The sequence below is a fragment of the Eriocheir sinensis genome, chromosome 21, assembly GCF_024679095.1.
Source record: "Eriocheir sinensis breed Jianghai 21 chromosome 21, ASM2467909v1, whole genome shotgun sequence".
Lineage (NCBI taxonomy): Eukaryota > Metazoa > Arthropoda > Malacostraca > Decapoda > Varunidae > Eriocheir > Eriocheir sinensis.
In genome coordinates, this window is record NC_066529.1 from 8,248,535 (window position 1) to 8,269,805 (window position 21,271).

Consider the following 21,271-nt stretch of genomic DNA (forward strand, 5'->3'; position numbering starts at 1 on the left):
TGAACCCTTGACCTCTCCCCTCTCTTTCCTCCTAGACTCCCCACTTCTGCTTGAGAGAGAGAGAGAGAGAGAGAGAGAGAGAGAGAGAGAGAGACGCTGGTTTTGGGCACAGATAAGTAAACACCACTAACAACAACAACAACAACAACAACAACAACTAGGGTTTCGCACGAGCTAATAAGTGGCTTCCTTCTCGGTCTTCAGTGTGTGTGTGTGTGTATGTGTGTGTGTGTGTGTTTAGCTTAGAGACGTGAGTAGTAGTAGTAGTAGTAGTAGTAGTAGTAATAGTAGCAGTAGTAGTAGTAGTAGTAGTAATTGTTGTTGTTGTAAAGACGTAAATTATTCATATTGTCAAGATTTCAAAGTTAAACATGAAGGTAAAAAGAAAAAGAAAAGAAAAAGAAAATAGAAAGAAAATCATTTTGCTTTCATTCAGGTGACGTGGGTGGCGGTGGTGGTGGTGGTGGTAGTAGTGGTGGTGGTGGTGGTGGTGGGCACAGGCAATACAAGATAGAGGCGGCGGAGGCAATCAGGTGTAATTAGTCCTTCCATTTACCTCCTGTTGTCCTGATTACTGACGTGTGTTTCCCTTTGTCCCCAGGTAAGACGGCGAGAGTGAAAGTGACAGGCAGTGAAAGTGAGAGTGAGTGAGTGACAGCCGCGCCTCCAGGTACAGTTCTGGCCTTTGTCATTTTCGTCCCCTTGGCTTTGTTTCATCTTCTCCTCCCTTTATTATCCCTTTGTGCTAATCCTTCACCCCTCATCTTTATTGTCTTCTATTGTTGTGTCCTTTGCCATATTCCTTTTGCCTTTCTCTCTTTCTATTCTCTATCTATCTATTATGCTCTTTATCTATCTATATCGTTCTCCCTCTTTATATGTTCTCTCCCTTTTTTTCTCTCTTAGCTTCTCCCTTTCTCCACCCCATCTCATTCCTCTCCCCCTTCTTCCCCTTTGATACTCCCTTACCTGTGCTTCCCATCTCTCCCCATCACCCCCCAATCTCCCGTTCTCACCCCATCCCTCCCATTACCTCCCCTTCTTTCTTTCTCTCCCTCCCCTCCTAGCTCAGTCCCTTCCCTCCCTTCTTTCTCCCATACCCTCCCTCGTATACCCTTCCTTCCCTTCTTTCTCCCTAACCTTCTTCTACCCTCCCTCGTACCCTTCTCTCCCTTCTTTCTCCCTAACCTTCCTCTACCCTCCCTCGTACCCTTCTCTCCCTTCTTTCTCACACACCCTCCTCTACCCTCCCTCGTACCCTTCCCTCCCTTCTTTCTCACACACCCTCCTACCCTTCCAACCTCGTCCTCTCTCTCCCTCTTTTCAACTGCCAGCCGCGACTTTTTTTCCCTCTCCGTGGCACAACAAAGCTGCAGGTGGAATGAAGCTGCTTTTTCCCTCGCTCTTGACTGCCGCGAAAAATGTCTCGGTCAGTGGCGGGAGGTGAATGCCAGGCCGGGAAGAATGTCAGAAGGTCCAGAGGTGAATTTGGGGGCTTCGTGGGCTTTCTCTCTCCCTCTCTCGCTCTTTCTATCTCTAGGTGGAGGGAGATAAAAGGTAGAAAGGGAGGAAGGGTGATGCTGGTTGTTACGAAGGGAGAAGTTTTTGGAAGGGGTTTGGATGGTCGGTTTACTGTATGTAGATAGATAGGGAAGAAGGGAAGGAGAATGGGAGGGGAGAGAGAGGATGGGAAGGTAAGGTAAGGTAAGGAAAAAAAATGAAATACCGGGTTCTGTTGGTGAGGAGGATCTGAATGTGCACCGCGAACGACATGGCTTCTTTGTTGTTGCTCTCTCTCTCTCTCTCTCTCTGGCAGGTACGTAGGGAACACACAAACACAGGTAGCGGCCCCAGTGGAGGTTGTATTCACTCCCCGCTTCATCTGTTTCCTGTTCCTCCCACGCCCAGTAGCCACACACAAACACACACACACAGCCACCACGCCTGCTACACCGCTACACCTCCCCCCCCCCTCCTTCTCCTCCTCCCCCTTCCTCCCCTTACACACGCGCAACGCTCTCCACCGCACGCCCTTCACCCCACGCACACACAAGCCACAGTCACCGCAGATATTATAAAGAGAAAATTACTAACAACGAGTTTCTTCGAGTGTGTGTGTGTGTGTGTGTGTGTGTGTGTGGGCGAGAGAGAGATAGCTCGGTATGAAACGTTTGTGCTCTTGTATTGCACTCCTAATGATAAGTAACACACACACACACACACACACACAACACACACACACACACACACCTTACCTGCCCCAGCGAAGGTCGTCACGCCATGATATGCTTTCTTGGCTTTGGTTGAGGGGTTGGAGGGGGTTGGGGGGGGTGAGTGATTGTGGTGGAGGGGGCTGAGGCAGAGAGAGAAAGAGGGTGGTGTTGTATGTGGAGGGGGGGGGGGAGGGAGAGGGGTGTAAGAGGTTGGAAGGAAGGTAATTATCGGTGTAGCAAGGTAATTGGGCAAGCGATTACCTGTTGGAATTATCTGCTTATGTGTTTCAAAGGGATTTGACAAAGGTTTAGTGTGTGTGTGTGTGTGTGTGTGTGTGTGTGTGTGTGTGTGTGTGTGTGTGTGTGTGATTCCATCTTGCCTACATTCCTGCTTTTATTCCTCCCCTCTTTTTCCCTTCCTCCTCTTTCATCCTTGGCTCCCTTCCTTCCTTCCTCCCTTTCCCTGCTTCGCTTCCATCCTTGCCTGCCTCCCTTTTTTCCTTCCTCCTTTCCCCTCCATGGCTTCCCGTCCTCCTGCCTTCATTTTCTCTCCCTCTCCCTTCTCTGCTTGCCTCCTTGCCTACTTTAATTCCTCCCTTCCTCCTTTCCCCTTCTCTGCTTCCATCCTTGCTTGCTACTGTTCTTCCTTCCTCCCTTCGTCCCTCTCTCCCTCTCCCTTCTCTGCTTGCCTACTTTAATTCCTCCCTTCCTCCTATCCCCTTCCCTGCTTCCATCCTTGCTTGTGTTCCTCTTTCATCCCCTCCTCCTTCCTCCCTTCAAGCTTGCCTTCACTCCTCCTCCCTTCCCCTTCTCCGCTTCCATCCTTGCCTGCTTCCGTGCGTCCCCCCTCCCCTTCCCCCTCCCCGCCCCGAGCCTCCTGCGGGCCCCTGTGATCCAACCTGTTGCTTCGCGGGCGGGTGGGTCGAGGCGCTCCCCGTACTCCCCGCGGCTTCCGGCTCCCCGCGCCTCGTTCCGCCCCGAGGAGCAACATTTTACTTGTGTTTACCTGTTTAGTGCGCGCCTCCTGCCTCTCCCTGCCTCCAACCTTGTTCCTACTTCCCCCTGCCTCTTCTGTCTCTCTCCCTCCCCTGCTTCTCCCTCTCTCCCTGTCACCCCCTTTCCCGTACCTCTCCTCTCCCTCTCCCCTTGCTTCTTCCCCTTCCTCTACCCTTACCTCACCCTTGCCTCCCCCCCTGGCTACACACACACACACACACACACACACACACACACACACACACACACACACACACACAGAGAGAGAGAGAGAGAGAGAGAGAGAGAGAGAGAGAGAGAGAGAGAGAGAGAGAAGCACTGTTCGTTCGTTCGCCGTCTCACCTTCATCGAACGTTATTCATTCTTCTTGTGATTGAAAGGAAATTGTGTTGCGGCGTCGCCCCGAGGTCGCGGCGGCCCTGAAGACCCCTTGGCTGGCATCAGAGGGCGGCTCCTGAGAGGGTGGGGGAGGAGTGGGGAGAAAGGGGTGTCAGGCAAGCTTGGGAGAGACGAAGGGGAGGAAGGAAACGCGGAAGGAGGGAGTATAAGATTAGAATAAGGGAAGGGAAGGGAAGGGGAGGGGCCATGGGAAAGGGAGGTGGAATAGGAGAAGGAGGAGGAAGAGAAGGAATGGAAGAGGAGATTAAAAGACGAAGGGGAGAGGAAAGAAACACGGAAGAGGGGAGTGCAAGAATAGAATAATGAAGGGAACGGGAGGGAAGGTGGGATAGGAAAAGGAGGGGAAGAAGAAATGGAGGAGGAGAAGAGAAGGGAATGGTAGTGGGAAGGGGAACATTGAAGGGAGAGGTGCTTAGCTAACGTAGGGGAGGAAGATTTGGGTAAGGGGAGGTGTCAAGCTACCTTAGGAAATGGGAAGGGGAGAGAGGGAAGTGTCAGGCTAATGTTGGGAGGGAAAGCGAAAGGGAAGGGAAAGAAAGGGAAGAGAGAGAGAGAGAGAGAGAGAGAGAGAGAGAGCAGTGAGGGAAAAAAATTAATGATGTGTGCGTGTATTAGAAGGAAATAGCGGGAAATGAAATTGAGTTATGGGCATCAAGTAACGGAAGTTCTTGAGGGTGAAAACAAACCTGGGAAAGGGGGAGGGGGGAGGGAGGGGAGGGATGTAAGGTGAGGCCAGGAGGGAAGGGAGGGGGGGAGGAAAGGGAGGGTGAATGAGGGTAAATGTGAGAATGGGGAGGCAGGGAGGGAAGGAGGAAGTGTGTGTGTGTGTGTGTGTGTGTGTGTGTGTGTGTGTGTGTGTGTTGTGAGTTGCGACGGCATAGGAAGAGAAGGTGACGGATGTTGAGACTGGGACACACAAACACACACACACACACACACACACACACACACACACACGCAGACACACGGGGAAGAAAATAAAAATAGGCAAAGGGTGGAGGAACACTTAAAGAGGAGAGAGAAAACACTTAGGACTCCTCTTTCATCTCCTCCTCCTCCTCCTCCTCCTCCTCTTCCTCCTTATCTTTTCCTCATCCACCACCACCACCAGGCACTCAGTAGCAAGGCGCCTCAACACACACACGCACACACACTCACAAAAAAATAACTATCACAATCTCTTCTCAATCTTGGATCACCGCCACAAAGGACACACACACACACACACATACACACACACGCACACACGCACACACGCACACTTCAGCACGTAAAAATAGCCCAGTCCAAGGTAACGCGGAATCGAAGAAGACAGACTCGAGGAAACGATACCAACACGACTTTGAAGAGTAAACAAATTCCTGCCAATAAAAGGAGTGAGAGGGAGTGAGGCAATGAATCAGGAGAGGACGCTGGAGGGGGTAGAAGGAGATTTATTTTAGCTCTTGTTCTTAAATGTCTCTGCACCTCACTACTCCTCTTTGAAAAGCCTCTCGTAGAAGTCCCCTGGGATTTTTAATGGACTGTGTTGCGATCCTAGTGTTAGTTTTACCCGACTCCTACACCTTGAACGGAAAAAGCATCTGTAGTCCCCTGGGATTTTTAATGGACTGTGTTGGTATACCAGTGATAGATTTACACGACTCCTACACCATGAACGGAAAAAGCATCTATGAAAACTAATTTAAGTCCGTGTTCTTAAACGTCGGTTCCTCACTACGCCTGTTAAAAAGCCTCTCGTAGAACTTCCTGGGATATTTAATGGACTGTTTTGTGATCCTGGTGATAGCTATACACGACTCCTACACCATGAACGAGGAAGCCCCCCATGAAAACTAATTAAAGCCTATATTTTTAAACGTATCCCCACCTCAGTTCACCCGTTTAAAAGGCCGCTCGTAGAAGTTCCTGGGATTTTTAATGGACTGTTTTGCGATTCCAGTGATAGTTTTACCCGACTCCTCAGCGTTGCCAGTGTCGTCCTCAGCCTATTACATTCACCGATTTCCGACCCCAAATTGTCTCCTCCACTCCAAGAGCTAGATTCATTAATAGTTACCGTCGAAATGGTTAATTACTGATGTGTTTCTATTTTCTCACATTAATGGTAGGGCCAGAAACGGAAAATACGTTGCTTGGAGTATGGTAACCTGGCGACTCCTACACCATGAAGAGAAAGTCCCCCATGAAAACTAATTAAAGCCTATATTTTTAAACCTATCCCCACCTCAGTTCACCCGTTTAAAAGGCCGCTCGTAGAGGTCCCTAGGTATTTTCTCGGACCGTTTTGTGATCCTGGTGGTAGTTTTACTCGACTCCTGCACATCTTGAAGGGGGAAGTTACCCATGAGAACCCGGTTAATCGTCTCCGTGGCCCTGGGAACTAGTGGTGATGGGAGCCCGGTAAACGTTTATGAATAGCACCTGAGACTTATTCATCTTACCTAAGGCTACACTAAAACACACAGGCCTTTCGTATTAATGTCCCGTAGGCCTTCTCAACGTTCTCTCTCTCTCTCTCTCTCTCTCTCTCTCTCTCTCTCTCTCTCTCTCTCTCTCTCTCTCTCTCTCTCTCTCTCTCTCTCTCTCTCTCTCTCTCTCTCTCTCTCTCTCTGCCTCCTCGTTCCTTCCTTTGCCTTATACGAAAACACACAAGCCTATCGTATCTATATTATGCCTTCAAGACTCTTCCTTCCTTCCCTCCTCCTCCTCCTCCTCCTCCTCCTCCTCACAGCCGTCCACACCTTTTCTTCGGCTTAATTACACACTCGAACTCAAGCTGATCCATTCATCCCTCGCCCCCCCCCCCCCCCCCCGCTATTTCTTTTATCTTCGTCGGATTCTTCGGGAGTGAGTCTGCGTTGCTTATTATAATTCTCAGGTTCTCTCTCTCTCTCTCTCTCTCTCTCTCTCTCTCTCTCTCTCTCTCTCTCTCTCTCTCTCTCTCTCTCTCTCTCTCTCTCTCTCTCAAGCACCGGATAATTGGTTTAGCGCTGTTGTTGTTTTCTGGCCAAAGCGAATTGTTTTTTTGTTTTTGTTTTTGTTTTTGTTTTTTTCTCTCTCTCTCTTCTCTGCATTGTCTGGGCGTCTGTTCAGGATTAGCGCCGTGGCTGCCGCGGGTTTCTGCGTCAGCGTTTCTTCCGTTTTTAGCTCCCTCCCCCTTTTTCTTAACCTCATTCCGCGCGGGACTTGGTTGTGTTATCCTGTTTGGTCTCCCCTCGCCTCGCCTCCCCTCCTCCCTCCCTCCCTCCCCTCCTCACACCTCCTCCTCTTACTTACCGACTTTTTCTTAACCTGAATACGCGTTGGGTTTTGTTAGTTGATTTTTTTTTTTCTTTCTCCCACTCCTTCTCCTCCTTCCCTTCCTTTATTAGCGTCCTCCTCCTCCTCCTTCTTCTTCGCCTTCTTCTCCTCCTCCTCCTCCTCCTCCTCCTTAACCTGAATACGCGTTGGGTTTTGTTAGTTAATTTTTTTCTCCTTCTTCCACTCTTCTTCGCATTATACTCCACCTTCACCTCCTCCTTCCCTTCCTTTGTTAGCGTCCTCCTCCTCCTCCTCCTCTTCCACTTCCTATCTTCTTCTCCTTCTTGTTCTCCTCCTCCTCCTCCTCCTCCTTCCCTTCCTTTGTTAGCGTCCTCCTCCTCCTCCTTCTCCACGTCCTTCTCCTTCTTGTTCTCCTTCTCCTCCTTGGCCCTCCTCCTCCTTCTCCACGTTCTTCTTGTTCTCCTCCTCCTTGTCCCTCTCTTGATGTTCCCTCCCTTCCATGTTCTCTAATTTCCTGTTTCCTCCTCCTCATCATCATCATCATCACAGTGTCCTCTTTTCTTCTCATTCTGGTTATATTCTTCCTCCTACTCCTCTTCCTGTATTCTCTTTCTTCCTCCTTTTCCTCCTGTTCCTCCTCCTCCTCCTTTTCTCCTTATTTGTTTGTTTTCTTCTCAGTCTACTTATCTGCTTCCTCCTCCTTTTTTAGTTTCCTTTATCCTCTTACTCTTCCTCCTCCTCCTCCTCCTGTGCCTCCTCTTCGTATGCTTCCTCCTCCTCCTCCTTTTTCTCGTTTTCTTTTTCCTCTTCCTCTTCCTCCTCTTCTCGTTGTCTGCTTCCTCCTCCTTTTTTAGTTTCCTTTATCCTCTTACTCTTCCTCCTCCTCCTCCTCCTCCTTTTTCTCGTTTTCTTTTTCCTCTTCCTCTTCCTCCTCTTCCTCCTCGTTGTCTGCTTCCTCCTCCTTTTTCTCGTTTTCTTTATCCTCTTCCTCTTCCTCCTCGTTGTCTCCTTCCTCCTCCTTTTCTCGTTTATCTTATCCTCTTACTCCTCTTCCTGTTCTTCTTTCTCCTCCTCCTTTTTCTCGTTTTCTTTATCCTCTTCCTCTTCCTCCTCGTTGTCTCCTTCCTCCTCCTTTTCTCGTTTATCTTATCCTCTTACTCCTCTTCCTGTTCTTCTTCTTTCTCCTCATCATATTTGTCTGTTTTCTTCTGATTCTTGTTATCTGCTTCCTTCTTCCATCTTCCAGTCTCCTCCTCCTCCTCCTCATCCTCATTATCATTATCATCGTATTGTCGTATCATTATAGGTCTGCTTTTCTCTCCTCCTTTTCCTCCTCCTCCTCCTCCTCATCATCATCATCATCATCATAGGCGTCGTTATCTTCTCTTTCTAGCTCTCTGCCTCCTCCTCCTCCTCCTCCTCCTCCCGCTCCGCTTTTTAATCCCTAATCCTCCTTTCTTTTTGCGGTGCCTCGGGATTACTCTGCGTGCCACTGTTTAGCGTCGCCTCTGATGGATGACACAGCGCGCACCGGCTTGCAGATTATGGCGTGGGAGAGGTGGGGGGGTGGGGGCGCCATTATTATTATTATTATTATTATTGTTGTTCTTGTTGTTAGTAGTAGTGGTGGTGGTGGTGGTGTTTATTAAGAGAGAGAGAGAGAGAGAGAGAGAGAGAGAGAGAGTAACATGGCGCGTGAAAGTATAGCGGAGGACGTGTTGGTGGTGGGCCTAATGTGACGCGAGGTGGGGGTGGGGGTGGGTGAAGGGGGCGAGTGGGGGGGGGGGCGAGGGAGGCTGGTGATGTGCTAGGTTACATTAAGATATTGGTGGAGGAAAAGGAGGAGGAGGAGGAGAGGCTGGTGATGGTGTGAGGAGTTGGAGGAAGAGAGAAGAGGAGAAGAGAAGGTTAAGGAGGAGGAGAGGGCAGAAGAGAAGATGGGTAAGGAAGAGAAGAAGGAGGAGGAGGAGGGGAGAAGAAGTGCATGGAAGAGGGGGGGAGAGATGGTCGGTGAGGAAAAGGAGAGAAGAAAAGATGGGGACGACGAGAGAAGAGAGGAAGACAAGGTTACGGAGGAGGAAGAAAGGAGAGAAGATGGGTAAGGAAGAGGGTAGAAGAGTAGATGGGGAGAACGATAGAAAAGAGGAAGCGGATCTTAATTAAGGAGGAAGATATGGGGAGGAAGAGCGAAGATGGGAGAGGAAGAGGGGAGGGGAGGGGAGAAGATGGGTGATGAATAGGGGAGGGGAGGAGAGAAGATGGGTGAGGAAGAGGAAGGAGAGAAGAAGAAGGGGTGATGGAGGTGAGGAAAGGTCGGGGAATGAAAGGCTTATTAAAGGGCATGATCCATAAAACCTACAGGAAGTCACACACACACACACACACACACACACACACACACACACACACACACACACACACACACACACACACACACAGGGGGCGATAATCCTGGGGGCGCTGGGGTTCTGTAGGTGTCTGGGGAAGGGGGGGGGGAGGGAAGGGGGTGACCAGGCGCAGAAGGGAAGGTGCGGGGCCGATCCAGGGCAGGCATGAAGGTGATGGGACGAGACGAGGAGACATGCCATCCAGTTCAACCCCCCCCCCTTCCCCACCTTCCCCCAGCCCCCTCAGCCCTTCCCCAGCCTCCTCAACCCTCTCCCAGCCCCCACAACCCGACCTCAGCCCCTCAGCCCATGCCCAGTCCTTCCCCCAGCCCTTTCTTTATTCTCCTCAGCCCCAGCCTTGCCCCAGCCATTCCCTTTCCCCTCATCCCGTCCGTCAGACCCTGGCGCACCTGACGGATCGGTGTGGCAGCCGCTTTGTTACCTGTGTGTGTGTGTGTGTGTGTGTGTGTGTGTGTGTGTGTGTGTGTGTGTGTGTGTGTGTGTGTGTGTGTGTGTGTGTGTCTTTTTGTGTGTGGGTGCATGTGCGATTGTGTGTGTGTGTGTGTGTGTGTGTGTGTGTGTGTGTGTGTGTGTGTGTGTGTGTGTGTCCTTGCGTGCGTGCCTGCATGTGCGAATATGTGTGTGTGTGTGTGTGTGTGTGTGTGTGTGTGTGTGTGTGTGTGTGTGTGTGTGTGTGTGTGTGTGTGTGTGTGTCCTTGCGTGCGTGCCTGCATGTGCGAATGTGTGTGTGTGTGTGTGTGTGTGTGTGTGTGTGTGACAGCAGGAAGCGTCGGGGACACACACACACAGCTCGTCTAGACGCTGCTATCACGTCATCTCGCCGCGCTGGAACTCGCACCCGCGCGCTTCCTGTTGCCTCGCCGCGGACCTGTTCCTGCCTGGCTGTTAAAAATAGTCTGTCCGCGTCGTGCAGAACATTAATTAACGAGCATTACCCGCGCCGCGCTGCCGGGTGCTGGCGGGTGCTGAGGTGCTGGATGCTCGCCGTGTGACATCCTGACTGGCCGTGACCTTCCTCTCGGGGCGCCTTTGTCCTCACGCTTCCGTCATGGCTCCCGAGACCTTTACGTCGCCAGGCCCGGCCCGTGATGGCTGCGCGGAAATTAGTGAAGTGCTAAAAGGTTGCCCAACGGGACCGTGCCGCGGCGAGGACTCCCGGGGCGGCAGGAAGTGTGCGGGCTGCGACGGGAGCTACTTCATGCTGTGGGCCCATTACCCCCCCACGGCGGCCGAGGCTGACGAGGGTTTACTTTCCACGGGTTCTTGTCTTGCCTCATGCGTGGTGACAGCAGCCTCGGATTAGTCCTACGGCAGCTCCTCCCTGATGAGCCTGTTAGGGTAATGAGGCGCGGCCCCTGTGTCGATTGTGATGATTATCTTGATGTGGGAGGAGCCGGAGGGCCGAGGGGCATGGAACGAGGTAGAGAACAGCTGGCAGGAGGGAGAGGAGTAACTACGACTCTCCTGGGGTAGCCTTCGGGGGAGGGGCGCCGTTCATGTCTCAGGAGCGACGCAGTGTTTGTAATCATGTCAGTGGTTCCTGAACGTGCCTCGGGTGGTGCTCGGGGCCTGACGCAGCGGCCGGGGACGTGCGCGGCCAGGAGAGATTAACTATACATCACTGCACTCACTCAGCCTTTTTCAGAACCTTTTCTTTTCCAGCGTAAGTGCAACTGCCATGTTTCAGTTTTATTTTCTTAATGTTTTCCTTGATTTTCCGCTTCCGCCTCCCGGTGCAGCGCGTCGTATTTTCAAGTCAAACATTGTTCTGTTTCGCCGCCTCGGGGTGAGCCGGGCCGCGGGGGACGTGGGGGGGTGGGTGGAAGTGGGTGAACGGCTTTCGTGAGTGGGGCGAGGGTGTGGGTGAGTAGTGTGGGATGGAGGTGGTGTAAAGATGTGGTCATGAAGGAAATGGTAGCTTTGGGCTGTGGGTTAGATGTAGAAGGGAATGAGTGAGGGTCGGAGATGGTGTAAGGATGTGGTCATGAAGGGAAATTGTAGTGTAGAGGTGTGGGTTTGGATGTAGGAGGGAATGGGTAGATGGTGTGGGTGGGGCGTGGGACGGAGATGGTGTAAATGTATTGTCATGGGGGGAAATTGTAGCGTGGAGGTGTGGGATGGATGTAGGAGGGAATGGATAGAGGATGTGAATGTGGGAGGAAGAGCGGGAACAAGGGTATGGGCGTGAGTGAGGAGGGAATGGGTGAGGGTGGGTCGGAGATGCTGTAGGGATGGGGTCTTAGAGGGAAATAGTGGCATGGAGGTGTGGGTTGGATGTAGGAGGGAATGGATAGTGTGAGCGTGGGAGGAAGAGCCGGAACAAAGGAATAGGTATGAGGGAGGAGGATCTCTTGGGTGTGGGTGTGGGGTGAGTAGATTCCAATGACGTGGGATTCTCAGTATACCAACCCACACGTTCAGAGGCCCCGCGGGAGGGTGTGGGAAGAAGGAAAGAGAGAGAAACTATACACAGAAAGGAAAAAAATAACCTGTAGCATTTGTAGAAGCAGCTGGAGTACTCGTAGGGTGTGGGTACCTTTCCCTGGGTCCACTAACGAGGGAACAGTACCATGGCGTGAATTGTGGAGGTCTAGGCGGCGGGGGACAGGAAGGGGAAGCCATTGTGGGATGGTTGCTGAGGCTGGAGGACGCTGGGAAGGTTGTGGGATGTGGTGGTGATGGTGGTGGTGGCAACGTTACCACATTATCGTACGCATAACATCCCATTTCCCGGTATCGTACGCATAACATTGTATTTCCCGGTTTCTGGCCCATAAATATTGCAAAAAAGACCATCAATAATTACCGATTTTAACAATAATTATATATGCATGTCGTTATCTTTGTGGGTGCGATAGTTTTTGGTCAGAAATCGGCAAAACAATACGCCAAGTACGACAATCTGGTAACGTTGGGTGGCGGTGATAACATTCTTCGGTTATTCTTCTCCGCCCATGAGTCGGGAATGAGGAAGTATCGCAGCCTTCCGCAGGTAAATATGTTAATGTGGTGGGGCGGGAAGGTGCGTCGGCTCCCACGCTCGGCATAAAGCCCCTCCCCCCCTCTCCCCCTCTCCTTTGGCAGTCCTCGGTTGGTGCCGGCGGGAGGGAGGGGGGCGAGGGAGCGTTAGGTTGCCTGCAGAGTGGTTGTGTCCTGAGGCGGTAAGAAACGACGAGCAGCAAGACGCGTAACCGACACATCACCGCCGCCATAACTTGTCTCACTTTCACGGCAGCATTTTCACCGCCGCCTTATTAAGAGGAGAGCTTGTTTGGCTAAGTAGTGTGTGCTCTCTGCGTCGGGGGAAGGGGAGAGGAGGCAACGGGGGCACCGGAAGGGAGGTGGAGGGAGGACAAAGAGCCACACAGCCCCAACGCCTGCGAGGAGCACTCAAATCTCGGTCCCTCGACGACCACCAGGCACGAACACACACACACACACACACACACACACACACACACACACACACACACACACACACACAGAGGGGGGGGAAGTGGTCCGAGGTCTCCAATAAGCCACATTCTCCAAGGCTGTCAAAGGACGGCCATTATGTGCCGTGTCGGGAGTGGGACATATAAGGGAATGGGTGAGGGGGCGAGGGAGCGAAAGAGCCAGCCAGGAGGACAGAGAGGGTTGGGTGAGGAAGCAAGGGAGCAAGCCAGGGAGGGCAGGCAGAGAGTGGGGTGAGTGAGCTAGGGTATAGAGCGAATGGCACAGGAAGACGGTGACAAGACTGCATGGCGGAGGAAGGGGAGTGAGAAAAGGTTCCCAAGCACACACATTTGACAAGGCTTTCCTAGGAGTATTGGGCATTTCCAGGGGTAGTTCAGTGACCCTGGTGGTAGTTTGACCCTTCTTCTGTACCTTGAAACTAAAAAAACACTCATTAGAACCCGACTGTCTCCTTTTCGGCCCTTGGAAGTAGTCGATGCGAGAGTTGGAAGCGTCTGACAGTGCTGCCGCGCGTAGGAGTGTCCCCCGGGTGGCAGTGTCGCGTCGAGGTCCAAATATCACGTCCACTCGCTTAATCGTCCCTGTCAGCGAGCCGGGACGTCGTGCGTCGAAATAATTCCTCATTGAGCGTCGCAGCGGAGGGCGGGCACGGCTGAGAGAGAGAGAGAGAGAGAGAGAGAGAGAGAGAGAGAGGAGGGCTTGTCGCACCTCCACCGGGATCAAGAGGTTCAGTGAAGGAAGGTTTTTATCACCTCTGCCAAGCGGTCTGCGTCTCCCCCTCCCTCTCCCCCCCTGAAACGCGCCTCTGTTTGGCCTCCTTCACACACACACACACACACACACACACACACACACACACACACACACACACACACACACACAATTCTAGGAAACTTACCACATATCCTTTCCTCTCTCTCTCTCTCTCTCTCTCTCTCTCTCTCTCTCTCTCTCTCTCTCTCTCTCTCTCTCTCTCTCTCTCTCTCTCTCTCTCTCTCTCTCTCTTAACTCTTTACTCCCCAATTCTCCTCCTCCCGTCTCCTCACCTCCTCCTCCCCAACCTACCCATTCCCATTCCCCTCCCTGACACCCACAGACTCCCTTCTTTTTACCCTTTCCTTAATTTTCTCCCCTTTCCTCTTTGTCTTAACCCTCTCCCACTCCCCAGCACAGATCCCCTTCTCCCCTTTCGTAGTGTCTCCCCTTTACCTCTCCCTCTTACCAGACTCCTCTCGCCCCACTCCTCTTCCCTTTCCTTCCCTTCTCCTTTGTTGTTTACTTGCAACAATAAACTATCAGTCAATCCTTTTCCCATTTCCCACAGTTCCCCTGCTCCCCTTTCTTAATGTCTCCCCTTTTCCTTTCCCCTCTTACCACACTTCCCTCTCTTTATCTCCCTTCGTCTTCTTGCTCTTCCACCACACCTTTTCCCTCCCTTTAACTTCCTTCGCCTTATACCTTTCTTCCTCCACACCCCTTTCCCCTCCCTTTAATGCCCTTCGTCTTCCTCTTCCTCTTCCATCACTCACCTTTTCCCTCCTTTTCTACCACAGTCCCCTCCCTTTAACTTCCTTCCTTCCTTACTTCTCTTCCTCCACACCCCTTTTGCCTCTCTTTCCTTCCACAGTCCCCTTTCTCTAACGCCCTTTGCCTTCCTCTTCCACCACTCACCTTTCCTTCTCTCTCTTTCCTACAACCTCCCAGCTTGTATTGCGTCCCCTGTACTGTCCGAGGCCGTTTACTTCTTTAACGACCCTACCACTGAAATTGTCACGACCACAACTGCGTACTCTGCAAGCCTTACTTCCCCTCCGTCATAATCAGCGGTGTTGTGACCCCCCGCACCACCACCACCACCACCACCATTACCAACGCCACCAGCTTTCACTACGCCAACATCACCGCCGCCACTTTACCTCCCGCTGTTCCGAGACTCAACTATCGCGGGGCATCTAATGAAGTGTCCGCCCATGTAGGCCTGAAGACTCCTTGCCCCGCCGCTCGTAGAGATGATAACCCGCCCAGCGAAGTACCGGCGACCACCCTTCTAGCCACACACACCTGCCTGCCCCTCCCCCGCCCCCATGCCCAAGACAGACTCATCTTGGGCGCCTCATTGCCGTTCCGTATTAAGGCCGAGGAGGTAAAGAGAAATGTACCGGGTGTTGGAGGCTGGAGGGAGGGAGGGAGGAGGGAAGCTGTGTGTGTGGGGAGAACGTAGAAGAGGAGGGAGGGAGAGAGACGAAGGATGGATGGTTAAGGTTGTTTGTCTGATGTCCGAGGAAGGATCAGCCTGCAGGATGGGACACAGCCGAGGACAAACACAGGGAACACTTTACGAGGAAGGAGTGAGAGATGATTCTGCGAGTGGTGGCTAAGACAGAAACACGAAGGATGGATGGCCAAGGTTCATATGGTGTCCGAGGAAGAATCAGTCTGCAGGAGGGGACATAGGCGAGGACAAACACAGGGTACACTTTTTATGCGCTATTTATGAAGGCGTGAGTGATAATTCTGTGTGACGGCTAAGACTAGCGCGAAGGATGGATGACTGAGGCTTATATAGTGTACGAGGAAGGATCAGTTTGCAGGAGGGGACACAGGCAGGCAAGGACAAGCACAGGGCACGCCTTTCACGAGCTTCCTGTGTCGTTGAGGGAGGAGGAGTGTCGCGGCCGCCTAGTTGGACCCCCACACGGCGCTATCTCAGCCTAATGCCAAGGGTGTCGGCCGCTGAAGGATCCCAGTGATGAATTAATTGCTCAATAAATCAGCGGAATGGATCGTGGCAGGCGGCTCCGTCCCTTTAGGTCTTGCCTCAGTCCCAGCGCCTGTTTCTCCCGTGCCCCCACAACTACTACCACCAGGGCCAGTCCAGTCCAGTAGTGGGCGTGGGATTGCATTTGTAACGGCCCCCACTTATGATCTTTATTTTTGATTGTTGATTGGCGTTGTTGTGTCTTTTAGTTTTGTTCAGGCCCGAAACTTCTGTGAAAGTCTTGTTAAATTTATTTGACTGATTGAACGTCGATTTTTTTGAAGAATGCATGAGTTTTTTTTGCCTGGCTCCGGCACCTCGACCACACTTCAACACCCTCATCGCGTCTTTTGCTGCTTCGCCACTGCATGATCCGCGTTGCTTGTTTCTTTCCCTCTCTCCACTTCTTTCCATTTTGCCCTCCCTCTCCTCTTTCAACCACCCTTCCCAATAAACCACTGGCTCTGCTCTCCCCTTCAGCTACTCCCTTCACCCTCCCATTTCTTTCGCGTTGCTTGTTTCTTTCCCTCTCTCCTCTACCTTCCTTCGCCCTTCCCCTTCCCTTGCAACCTCCCTTCGCCTTCCCCCTTCCTTTACAACCACTCTTTTCACATTCCCCCTTCCCTTGCAAACACTCCCTTCGCCCATCCCCTTCCCTTGCAAACACTCCCTTCGCCCTACCCCTTCCCTTGCAAACACTCCCTTCGCCCTCCCTCCCTCTCTTGCAACCACTCCCTTCGCCCTACCCCTTCCCTTGCAACCTCCCTCTACCCTCCCCCTTCCCTTGCAACCACTCCCTTCGCCCTTCCCCTTCCCATGCAACCACTCCCTTCGCCCTCCCTCCCTCCCTTGCAACCACTCCCTTCGCCTTACCCTTTCCCGTGCAACCTGCCTCTACCCTCCCCCTTCCCCTTGCAACCACTCCCTCTACCCTCCACCTTCCCTTGCAACCACTCCCTGCGCCCTCCCCTTCCCTCTCAACCTCCCCCTTCGCCTTCCCTTGCAACTAGTCTTCGCTCCTCCCCTTCCCTTCGCCCTCCCTTTCCTCTCCCTAAACCCGTGAGGAACACAAGCGAAAACGTTCATTTGGCGGCCGTGGTAGAACGTGACGCTTTGTTCTTGATAACGATCGCGTGCTACATGATGAAGGGAGAAAGGACGAGGAAAGGAAGAGGAGGAGGAGGAGGAGGAGCATGGGGGACTAGGGACGAGGACAAGTGTTTGTTATGTTGTTGCCATGGCAGCCTCGCCCCTGGCCGGCACCCGCACCCAACATGCACGAAACGAACTCCCTTCTAGCCCCCTCCCCCCACTTCACCCCCCCCCCCCCACACACACACCACCACCACCACCACAAGACTCATGGCATCATCGTATTGGTCGGGGTTCTCAGACGCGCCCTCCGCTCACCTCAACTACGTATTCCAACGGCCGAAAAGGAGATTAATCGGGTTTTCATGAGTGTCTTTTTACGTTCATGGTACAGAAGACTGATCACACTACCACCAGGGCCAGTCCAGTCCAGTCCAGTCCAGTAGTGGGCGTGGGATTGCATTTGTAACGGCCCCCACTTATGATCCTTATTCTTGATTGTTGATTGGCGTTGTTGTGTCTTTTAGTTTTGCTCAGGCCCGAAACTTCTGTGAAAGTCTTGTTAAATTTATATGACTGATTGAACGTCGAATTTTTTAAAGAATGCATGAGGTTTTTTTTCACGTTCATGGTACAGAAGAATGATCATACTATCACCAGGGCCATAAAACTACCCCAGGAAAAGCACGAAACTCCCATGAAAGTCTTGTTAAATGTGTGTGTTTGCTTGGACGCCGCAGTGTTTAAGAACATGACCCGCCCGATGTGTCAGGATTGCATGCCGGCGGCCGCGGGAATCCTCCGAGGTTGGTTGGTCTGCGACGCGTCGGCTTCTCATAATCAGTGTTTTCCCTCGTTTGCGGCGTCATGAGGCGGCCGTCTGATCCCTTTATGGCGGATCAGGAGAGTGCCTTATTGATGGGTTTCGAGGAGGACGGGAGCGGAGGGGTAGAGGAGGGGGGATGGGGGGTAGAAGAAAGGCGTTTATTGGATGGCGTCATTGATTACTCCGATAGTAGGTGTGGGTGGCGGGGTGCAGGAGGGGGGAGGGATTGTCACGTGTCGCCCTCATCGCTTATCCGTTATCGTGTGTGTGTGTGTGTGTGTGTGTGTGTGTGTGTGTGTGTGTGTGTGTGTGTGTGTTATCGACTTATGTTTATCAGTCATGCACGTACAACAACTATACAGAACAAGGTATTTAATCTTGGAAATTATCAGTCGTCCGTTTTACACACACACACACACACATGGTTGGCGTCTCACTGTGCCATCACCCCTTCACCCCTTTCATCCTCCTTTTTCTTTCTGGTTGTCCCCTGCCGGCTGTCGAGTGTGTGGAGGGGCGAGCAGGACCGAGGAGGAGGGGAAGGTGTGTAAGGAGCAGCAGGAGCAGGAGCAGGAGGAGGAGGAGTGGCCATGATGCCCCCCCTTCCCCTCCCCCCTGTATACCCGCCTCGGGGTTGATACATCGCTACAACATTAACTTTAGGATCATTATTCACGTCCCTGTGTTTTCACGACTCGTTCGCCGCGTCCTTGGTGCCCGGCGGCGCCTGTCCTACGTTGCGTTGCACGGCCCCGCGTGTTGGTGTGCCGTGCTGGTGGCCGTGGGAGGAGGCATAAAAGGTTCAGCGGAGTGTCTGCAACGCCCCTATTTAGTTACGGACATGAGCGTTCTTCCCAGGGCCTGGACAGCGTCACAATAGGCTCCCTCCCGCCCCCCCCTGACACCGCCCCTGTGACGCAAGATCGATTACATCTATCTCCCATTCCCCGTTAGGACTCAGGGGCGACATTGAGGGGCGACATTCCGCGTCCCTTGAAGGCATTGTGACGCAGCCTCGACTCTCGCCGCCTTCGTTGCTCCTTCAGTCAGCGTGCTGCGGGACTCTTCAAACATCTTACATGTTATAAAGTTGGCTGCATCGCCTCTCATCCACCTGTATGAAACAAGAACTGAAGGTTGTCGAATGTAATGTAATAAAATGGCGCGATATGTGACTGCTGACGGTGACAGATGCCCCGCGGCTGGCATCGCGGACGCAGGAAACCGTAAGCGGGCTCCCTGGGGCGGCGGGAAAGGACCTCCCCTCCACGGTGCCTTTCCCTCCTCAATATTCTCCGCTCCCTTCCCCTACCTCCATGCTGTCGCCTCGGGGCTCAGCAAGGGCGGCGGGGAGCCCATCCGTTAAAATTCAATGTTCCCGTAAATCACGAGGTGGTGAGGTGCGTTATTGCCACCACGGGCCAGGGAGGGCGGGCGGGGCGGGACGGGACGGGCAGATCCTCTTCAACATACGTTTCTGCAAAAGTGTGCCCGGTCGAGAACGCGCCACTCACAACCGACTGTAGAAGGGTTAGGAAAGAGGAAAGACTCATTAGGTAGCATTCTCAGACGCTTCCGCCCCTCACATCAACTAGTTCCAAAGGCCAAAAAGGAGATCACTCGGTTCTGATGAGGGTGTTTTTTTTTTTCTTTTTTTTTTTTTTTTCAGGATCATAAAACTACCCCTGGAAATGCTTAAAACTCATACGAAAGCCTTGTCAAATATGGGGACATGAGCGCCGAAATGTTTAAAAATATGACCCATAACCTCTACAGGAGCTTTGTGTTGTGGCGGCCAGTGTCGTTCTGCCTCAGCTCACGTCCCTGACTCGTCCTGACCCAGCCTGTGCACGTCGCCACGTCCCCGAGTGAGCGGCGCACACACGAACCCTTATCTTATCTGTTCCTCGGTTCACCTTTAAAGCTGGCGACTTCGTACACGCTATGACATGTTCATCTTAAGCCTAAACCCCTGGGAACTCTAGAACTACCGGTTTTATGATTTTTTTTTATGGTACTACCCTGGCAGTGTACCAGCGTCTTGTAAATCAACACCAGGATTCATTTGATCTTGTGAATCCTAACACAGTGGGCGGCAGGTGGGAGCAGAGGCTGTGTTGTGGTGTGTCGGGGTCCAGGCGAGGCTTTCTGTAAACATTTCCTTCCGCGGTCAGTAACGAATCTCAGGGTGCGAAAAATACACCCCAAAACAGATGTAATGAAATGTTTTGAACTGTGGCTCTGCGTCCCAATTCCCGGCGGCTTCCGAGGCGTGCTCCTCCCGTGGGAGAGGGAGGAGACGCAATCCATCGCCCCAGCTGCTTGCACGGGCGGCCACAGAGCTTTCTTTATGCCGGGCCTCCTGCAGCCGCCCCGCCTCCCCTAGCAGTGTCGTTCACCCCGTGCGGCTAATGTGCGGCTCAAAGTAAACACCTTGATCTGGGCTCCCCGGCAAACTCTCGGCCGCATGCGAGCGTAAAGACACTGTACGGCTTCCCTAACCACATTATCGGCCCGTACGTCGCTTCGCCTGCTTTGCTTTTCTCCCCTGGCTTCTTTTGTCCCTTTTCTCGCTTCACACTGTCGTATTTAATTTCACTGAACGTAAATAGCCGCCGATGTTTGGGTGTCGTATTCTCTGCCTTGGGGTTAGTCTGGCTCCTTGTGGCTCCTTCCCCTCCCGAGTGTTTATACGACCCGGAGGTGTGTTGACAGCGGCGCCGGGGACCAGAGGGAGGAGCAGCGCCCTTTGGCACACGAGGGAATGGTGGCTCCCTCACACCCTGCTGCTCTCTCCGCCGCCTCCCACCAGCCTTGCCTCCCTCCCCCCTTTCTTCCTATATGGGCTGGAGCTTGTTTAGAACTTCCTTTCTCGGGTTACTGTTGATTCAAGGGAGCGAGTTTTCATTGCGTCATATTTTTTTCTTTTCTCTAGAGTTTATACTTTTATTTTCATTTAGTCGTGAATCGTTTTCTTCAAATGATCCGTTGATTTATGATCGAAGGAATATTTGTAAAAGAGATGTTTGTTTGGCCTCCACGGAGAATTTTAGATGTTACAGTTAAAAAAGCAATACAAAGCTAGTGAAACATTATTATTATTATTATTATTATTATTATTATTATTATTATTATTATTGTTGTTGATATTGTATTTATTGTTGTTATTGTTGTTTTCTTGATATTATTATTATTGCATTTCTGAGGAGGACAGGTCGTAAGCATCACTGACTGACGTTTTCCTTCTTTCCTCCCCCAGACACCTCCTATGAGAAGGCCTGCGGCTCGGACAGGCGTGGGTCTGCCCCTGCCACGCCCATCCTCGGGGGGCGGCACGCGGACTCCACCCCCAGCAGACTTGTGGTGAGTTTGGCCTGCGGTGTGTCCTGCACGAGCCCTTACACACACACACACACACACACACACACACACACACACACACACACACACATACATACACACGCACACACACACACACATTACATACACACAAGTTCCCTTTTACTGGTTTCTTAGTATTAAAGCTTGTTGTCAGTGTGTCGTCGAGGCGTGTTATGCTTCTCCTTAAAACGACAGACAGACATGTATTTCCGTGTCACGCGTGTGTGCATGTGTTTTGGGGGCGGGGAGGCCAGACGGCTAGCGTGTGGCGGCGGCGAGTCATGTGGGTCTGGGGTGCTGCTGGTGAAAGGGCTCTTGTTCAAGGTGTCGGCAGTGCCACATGTCACCATCCACGCCAGTGTCGCCAGCAAGGAACAGCAAGACAAGTCTGTGTGTGTGTGTACGTCGGTGCGTCGCGCCTGACCTTGATTGAAGCTGTGGCGCGGGAGGATGGGGTGGGGGATGCAAGTAGTATAAT

General features: G+C 52.3%; 1 protein-coding gene across 6 annotated transcripts in view; it reads left to right on the forward strand.

Moving 5' to 3' along the window:
- The window catches only part of LOC127001602 (ras GTPase-activating protein raskol-like), a 68,817-nt gene that overhangs the window by 36,034 nt on the left and 11,512 nt on the right, over positions 1–21,271 (forward strand). For all 6 annotated transcript variants that reach the window (XM_050866402.1, XM_050866400.1, XM_050866405.1 and 3 more), the window contains one exon: positions 20,672–20,775. In XM_050866402.1, the coding sequence (XP_050722359.1) occupies positions 20,672–20,775 (104 nt within the window). The remainder of the gene's footprint in view (positions 1–20,671; positions 20,776–21,271) is intronic.